Here is a 7,583-nt window from a genome sequence, read left to right as displayed (position 1 = left end):
TGATGTCTCCATGCAGGGTGTCCCGGTTCTTCTCCAGGAAGCCTGGGCAGCACCACAGAGTGGTCACACATTGCAACTCCAGCAGCCTCCCCCCAACAAGACACCCCCTTCCCAAAGCCACCATGCCTCGTCCACAAAGACCCTCAAAATCCCCCTAGTTCAACCACATCCACTTTACAGTGGGGGACTCTGGGGCCGAGAGAGGACAGTGGCTTGCCCAAGGTCACAGAGAAAGCGAGGGGCAGAGCCAGAGCTAGAACTCAGTCTCCCCAGCCACACACTGCCCCTCTCTTCCAGGCCTGGACAAAGGGAAGGGCAGGATGTCTCAGTCCCCGGGAGGGAGTGGGGCTACCTTTCCCACTAAACCACCCCAATGCCTGAAATGCTAGCTTTAGTCTTTTGAACAAACATGAGATAGGCTGGGGCGTTGGACCCTCTGCTGGGGCGTGGGATCCTTTACTGGAGTGCTTGCACCTGGACAAACCTCTCCCTGAGAAACAAAGAAGCTATGAGACTAAAAATAACTGCAGCGCATGTACGGCTTGGACAGTTATGAACAGTAAGATACAAAAAGGCTACAAACCAACTACCATTTCTGCTTCTGCTGGGAGCAAAAGCAGGACATTGCCTTGGAGCCCTGCACACAGCACCAAGAGTGTGAGCAGGCCACGCCAGCCACCCCTCCAGCCTGACCCACCTCACCAATCCGCCCCCACCCTCACCTCATTTAAGGAACCAGTCTCCCCCCACTCAGGGAGCCAGCAAGGGGACCTGTTTCTTGTTCGAGCTCCCTCACTCCCTCATGCTGCAGCACAAGCCTCAGTAAAGCCTTGCCTGAACTTCTTGCTTGGCTTTTATCAACTTCTATGGATTAAAGAGTCCAAGGACCCAGGTTGGTAACAAAGGTGTCAAAAACCTTCCTTAAGTGGGTCCCCTAGGAGAGAATGCAAGTTCGTCTGGTACCAACTAATAGTAAAGGAACAAAAGTAAAAGTACCTTGATTTTGGATATTGCCCTCACAGCTGTAATGCTCACAACTTCCCCTGTATATGTGGGACAGGTGGAGATTATCTTCCCCAACCCAGACAAGGAAAGAAATCAATGTTCAGAGAAGCTAAGCAAACTGTCTAACACCCACAGCAAACTGCGGGCAGAGTTAAGACCTGAGTCTAGGAGCCCAGGCACCAGTCCAGGGAGGCTCCCTGTACCACACAGACTCCAAAGAGGGCTGCCATTCCCAGGCCTGAGGATTTAGGAGCTGGTTGATGGGGTCCTTGATAGGGTGGGGCAGAAGACGGGGTGCCTGAGGAGGAGGAACTCTGCAGAGAAGCAGCACCCTTTCCCCCAGGACCCAGACTGCCCTGGCTGGTGGACAGACAGAGACCCAGTGTGGGGCTGCCCACTTGACATCTGGGGATGGGTGAGCTGCAGGAGGCACCCAGTACCGGAAGTGGGGCTCTGAAGCTAGGATGGAATTGTAGGGCCCTAATTACAGCATAAAGAAGGCTGAGCACCAAAGAATTGATGCTTTTGAATTATGGTGCTGGAGAAGACTCTTGAGAGTCCTCTGGACTGCAAGGAGATCAACCCAGTCCATCCTAAAGGATATCAACCCTGAATATTCACTGGAAGGACTGATGTTGAAGCTGAATCACCAATACTTTGGCCACCTGATGCGAAGAGTCGACTCACTGGAAAAGACTGTGATGCAGGGGAAGATTGAAGGCAAAAGGAGAAGAGGACAGCAGAGGATGAGATGGTTGGATGGCATCACTGACTCAATGGATATGAATCTGAGCAAACTCTGGGAGATAGTGGAGGATGGTGAAGCCTGGCATGCTGTAGTTCATGGGGTCGAAAGAGCTGGACACACCTTAATGACTGAACAACAATGCCCATGTTCACAGCAGCGCTATCCATAGCAGCCAAAAGGTGGAAACAATCCAACTGTCCATCAACAGATGAATGGATAAATAAACCGTGCTCTGTGTGTGTGTGTGTGTGTGTATGCAATAGAATATTATTGTCATAAAAAGGACAAAATTCTGACACATGCTACAACATGGATGAACCTTGAGGGTATTATGCTAAGTGAAATAAGCCAGACACAAAGGGACAAATAGTGAACGCTTCCACTTATATGAGGTGCTTAGAATGGCCAAGTACATAGAGACAGAAAGTAGAGTAGAGGTTATCAGGGACTAGGGGGTGAGGGGAGGATGCAGAGTTACTGTTTTGTGCATACAGAGCCCCTATTTGGGGTGATGGATAGACTCTGGAGAGTGGTGACAGTTGTACAATATCATGAATGTAGTTAATGCTACTGAATTGTAAACCTAAAAATTGTTAAAATGGTTAATTTTATATTACATATATTTTACCAAAATTTTGTAAACTCTTAAAAAAAAAAAAAGCACTGAACCCAATGTTTCCTAACATCCCTTCCCTCTTTGTATTTCAGCACTCTGGTGTGTCTGTCCTGGGCTGGAAAAGGGGAAGGAAGGGAGGGAACACAGGCAAAGAGAGACAGCCAGCCCCAGGGGGCCCTCCTATACCTTGACTCTCATAGTAAACGATGCCTGCAAAGTGGTTGATCCCAAACTGGGTCTCGTAATTGTTCTTGGGGGGAATGTAGTTCGAGTTGAGCTTGTGCTGGGAGTTGAGCTTATGCAACATGGTGGTGTCCGTGCCCTGTGGGAACCGAGGAGCACCCATCAAGCTCTCCTTCTCCTCCCCGCCCCACTCTCCACCAGGCCCTATTGCCTCTCCTGCCCTCTGTCTTTTCACCCCCTTCTGTCTTTCCCAAGAGCCTCCCTCCCTTTATTTATATCCCAATACAGGAGCTCTCTGGGCCTCCATTTCCCCATCTGTGAAGTGGGTGAATTGGAATTACAAAACCTTGAAAGTACATCCCAGTATAGAAAATCTATTTCCCAAGATTAAAGTCAAGCAAGCATCCCCTCCCTGACTCCAAGACATATTCTGTTCCTGGAGAACCTATTCTGTGCCAGTGGCATACTTGAATCTTCATCGTATGGGGTGAAGGAGTCTCATCTGCCCTGCCCTGCCCTGCCCCAGGCCCACCTTGGGGAACTTGCTCTCCTCATCGATGAGGGAGATGATGTTCATGGGTTTGTTGGCGATCATGTCCAGGGCATCCTGGTTGTCTGTGAACTCAATGTGCAGCCAGTCAATGCTCTCCAGGTCATACTCCTCCTGCTCCAGCTTGAACACGTGCCGCACGAAGAACTGCTGCAGGTGCTCATTGGCAAAGTTGATGCAGAGCTGCTCAAAGCTGCAGGGAGGGAGCAGGGGACAGGGTGGCAGCAGGCGAGGGGGAGGGGTGTTCAGGCCCTGCCTTGCCACTCAGGGGTGACCCCAGCCTGGTGTTCAGTGTGCCTCTGGGATTTTCAGTCTCCAAGGTGGAAACATATTGTGAGTCCAACCTCCTCCATGACAGAAGAGGGCATGGAGGCCCAGCGAGGGCACAGCACTCACCCAAGGTCACTGAGTGAAACAGAGGAGAGTTAAGGATGGATGACCAGGCCCTGGGAGAGGGCTGGCCGATGGGCATCATACCCCTGGTAGAGCACCCAGGAGAGGAAGAGCCAAGGCACTGGGAAGGTGGGCCTCAAAGATTCAAAGCATCAGCAGATATGGGAAGGGGGCTCATAAGATCTGGCAAGCAGGGCCTTGAGGGTGACACCTCTGAGCCACCAACTCAGCATTCTCCCAGGTGACTGACACTTCTTGTGTTCTGGGTAGGGGGAGGGCTTTGAGACACCTGATCATTATAGAATTAAATTGACTTACCAGGGGTAACATAGCTAAAAAGTGGGGCAAGGCCAGCTGCCTCTAGCCCCAGCATTCTCCTGGGCCTGCTCCATCCATCTGCACCTCACATGGCCCCCAAGAGGGGTGGGACATCAAGCATGGCCAAGACCCCCATCTCAAACATTGCTCAGTCTCAGCCTCACTTGCTTTGAGGCATCTTGCAGCTTGGAAATGGAGCAATGGGCAGTGGGGAATAGAGTGTCACAATGGGGTAAGAGCCTCTGCCCCACCACCACACTGGCCTCAGCTGGCCCAGGGACTGGAGGGGATGGGGAGGAAGGGGAAGGGCCCCCAGGATGTCTGGAGTCACATTTTTCAACAGCCTGGAAGAGTGTGCTTGGGACCAGCTAAATGCAGCTTAAAGGCAGAGATGTGATCTGTAAGTCCATACTTTAGAAGAAAATTCCCACAAGACACAGCCCCACATGGTACCTGTTCACTGCAAAGTTCTCGAACCCAAAAATGTCCAGGAGACCAATGGACCGGCGAGAGTTCTTCACTTCCTGGGAAGGGGGCTTATAAATGGCTGCATTGATCTTGTCCACGATCCACACGAAGAGCCGCCCATAGATGCCCTGAAGGGAGAGGCAGCTGCTTAAGTCACAGCTTCCCAGGGAGACCAGCCTGGGCCTCGGAGGCCTCACTCCAGCCCCTTCCTGCTGCAGGAAACCCCCCCATCTTTATTCCAGCTGTTCCCTCTGCCTGGAGCACCCTCTCCTGCCTGAATAACGTCTGCTTGTTTTTCAGAGCTCTACAGAGATATCAGCTCCACCAAGAAACCTCCCCTTCCCTCCCCTGGAAGTTCGGGCTCCCACCCCTCCAACCATCTCTGTCTCCCCTGCAACCCTGATTGTCTCCAGGGTCCCAGAGCCCAGCACAGGGCCTGGCACGCGGCAAGGGCTCAATGGACGACAAAATGGCAGGACTGGGGGGCCTCCCCACCTGGCCCATCCCCTCTGTGGGGTCTTCTTTAGTAGAGACCAGAGAGGGTATCCACAGGGCTGGGAATAGTACAGCAGACTGAATGGCCAGTGAATACGATTCAGCATGAAGCAGGCCAGGGGTGGAAGGCGTCAGGTCACCAGAGCTGTTCAGGCCCTTGAAGAACACGAGTCCCAGCCCCTTGTGGGATGGACGAATCGGGCTCAGGGGGAAGGCAGACTCTTGTCCAGGCCCCAGACAGCCAGTGGCTGGAGCTGGACCCAAGGGCAGAGCGGGGTCAAGGCTGACATCCCTCCAGCTCTGTGGGCTCCTCGGCTCCTGCCCATCAACTACCCAGCCTTTCGTGGGGCGAGGAGAGCAGGTGGCCACTCCACCTTGACGAAGGCATCTCGCACGTCCAGCGCCTGCTCCCTGCTGAGCGGAGTGGACACTGTCTCCCCGCGAGTGATGAGGGTGCGGCTGGTCAGGCAGTTCATCAGGTCTCGGGGGTTCACCTGGTAGGGCAACATCCAGGCGCTCACTCAGCCCCCTGCCAGCCCGCCCCTCCCTCAGCCACATCTAGAACCCCTCCTGCTTTCCAGTCAGGCCTGGCCCAGCCTGCTCCCTCCACTGGGAAAACCCTTCCCCACAGCCCACAGCCCAGTCCTCCCCAGTCGTCAAAACCACCCAAATGCCTCTCTCCTCCACAGCCCCTTCCCACCCCCAGGATGTCACCTGTCCCTCCAGGACTGGCTCCACTGGCTCAGACTCTGACTTTATTCATCCCAGTTTTCCAACTCAATGCAGAGGCTAGTATATATTTACTAGAAGACTGATTGACCCGCTCAGGGTCCCCAGACCCCCTCCCTCTCCAGGAGCAGCTGTACTAGGTTTCCACTCCTCCTCTGGGACCCGGTGCCAGCACAAATCCTGCACACAGCTGGTTGGTTCTCAGTGTTGAACTCCCAGGATTCTCCAAGCAGAGGGCCCCAGCTCCCTGCGCCAGAAGTCAAAACCGGTCCCTCTGAGAGAAAGAACAGCAGACGGGGACAGCAGACTCTCACTGACCTCCAGCAAGGACGCGGCTGTGGCCAGGGATGGCGAGAAGAGGACCTCGCAGGCATCCAGGTTTTCAAACGTGCGGTCTGTCAGCGGCACCAGGCACAGCGTCAGGCAAGGGAGGTGGGGGTGGGGGACAGCCTAGGGCAACGGGGTGGCTCTGCCCATGCTCAGGGGGACTGGCCTGTCTACGGAGGGCACCAGCACCAGGATTAAATGCTTTTCTGGGCTAATAGCTGTCTGACGAATGTTGTCTCCATGAGCCATGGGCACCATGAGGGCAGGAAGCAGGAATGCCCAGCATCTAGCCCTCTGCCTGACATCCAAGTAAGCAAACCCTAGCAATCATGCCCCCCTACCTCCCGTGACCCCCACTCCAGACGCCCAGAGTAAGCAGGGACTCCTGATACAGGCCTGGTGAATTTGCCTTGCTCTGGGCCTGACACCATCCGCCCTTCCCCAGATGTGCCTTACTCTGTCAGGCCTCAGGACCTTTGCACAGCTCTTGTTTGTGCTCAGTGCACCCGTTCCCCATGTCTCTGTCTTTCAAGACTCATTAGACTGTGAGCGCCTTAGATCTGGGATCATTCATTCATTCACTGAGCAAACTTTCCTAGGGCTCTTGCTCAGTCCAGGAACCACACTGGACACCAGAGCAAGAGCAGAGTGGACCCGGCACCTGCCATGGCCTGGCACCACCCCCCAGCCCGGCACACTGTCAGTGCCCTGGGAGTGCTGGACGATAGAACGCGTGTCCTTCGCTAGCCTTCCCTCCTCGCTAGAGGTGGCCGCTGGGCCCCTTACCCTCATACTGCAGGTTGCCCAGATGCAGGATGGCAGCTAGCAGCTTCGAGATCTCCCAGTTCTCCGTGTCCGTGAACATGAGCACCTTCATGGCTGAGCGGATGTTGGCATATTCCTGGCTGTCCTCGCGGCCCTCACAGGTTACACAGTTACCCTGGTGGCAGGAAGTTGGAAAGCAGGGAGCAGGAGGGTGTCACAGAGACCATAGGTTACCCCCAGAGAGGCAGTGCCTGGGCTGGGCCAGCCTGGGTTTCTGGGCACTGACCTCACCTAGGACTCCTCCAGAAAATCTAGAAAGCTCCTGGCTGGGCTTCTCAAGAACACGTTCCTGCATCAGGGGAGCCTGGATGCCCCTTCTTCCCAAGAGTGAGAGGACCCAGGTCACTGATGCCAGGCTTGCCACTGCCACCCTGCCCTGCAGTCACAGCACCAAGGCCTTACCATGCCCCTCACCCGCTATGGACACACACTCTCAGGGACTTGAACCCCTCACCAGGTGCAGCCTGGGGTGGAAGGTGGGGTGGTGACTGTGGACAGGTAGGGTGTCAAGGGGTCTGCCCCACTGTGTGTGCCTATGAGACGTGTGTGTGTGTGTGTGTGTCCAAGTGTGCCAGCCAGCTAAAGGAAGTGTCCAGGAAGGCCTGTCACCTACAACACACACACGCCTTTGTTGTCCCATATCCCTCAAGTGCTGTAGCCCGTGTTTGTGTCCACGCGGCTGGCCAAGCTTGAGTCTAGACAACCAGGCATGGGCTCCTCCCAGGGCAGAGGAAGCCAGTGCCCCCCCAAGCCAGCCTGCTGTGTGCATGGCCCCTCAGTGGCACTGAGTGGCAGCAAAGGCCTCTGGCCCCCTTATCCTTGGTGGCCAGACCCCAGCAAGAGGCTGGCACCAGGGCCTGGCAACCAGCTAGCACCCAAGGCTGAAGCCACAGCAGCCTGTGCTCCACAATCCTGGGGGGGGTGGG

General features: G+C 55.0%; 1 protein-coding gene across 1 annotated transcript in view; it reads right to left on the bottom strand.

The window, feature by feature from the left end:
* Window positions 1-7,583, bottom strand: part of MYO7A (myosin VIIA) — a 107,839-nt gene that overhangs the window by 67,138 nt on the left and 33,118 nt on the right. Inside the window, exons 9-15 of the mRNA XM_010831775.1 lie at window positions 6,619-6,772; window positions 5,824-5,900; window positions 5,151-5,270; window positions 4,267-4,409; window positions 3,085-3,295; window positions 2,556-2,691; window positions 2-42 (exon numbers count right to left, since the gene is read on the bottom strand). Coding sequence (XP_010830077.1) covers window positions 2-42; window positions 2,556-2,691; window positions 3,085-3,295; window positions 4,267-4,409; window positions 5,151-5,270; window positions 5,824-5,900; window positions 6,619-6,772 — 882 coding nt within the window. The remainder of the gene's footprint in view (window position 1; window positions 43-2,555; window positions 2,692-3,084; window positions 3,296-4,266; window positions 4,410-5,150; window positions 5,271-5,823; window positions 5,901-6,618; window positions 6,773-7,583) is intronic.

The sequence above is a fragment of the Bison bison genome, unplaced genomic scaffold (assembly GCF_000754665.1).
Source record: "Bison bison bison isolate TAMUID 2011002044 unplaced genomic scaffold, Bison_UMD1.0 scf7180017864531, whole genome shotgun sequence".
NCBI lineage: Eukaryota > Metazoa > Chordata > Mammalia > Artiodactyla > Bovidae > Bison > Bison bison.
The sequence above is the reverse complement of the archived record's forward strand: the minus strand, read 5'-3'. Positions and strand labels throughout refer to the sequence as shown.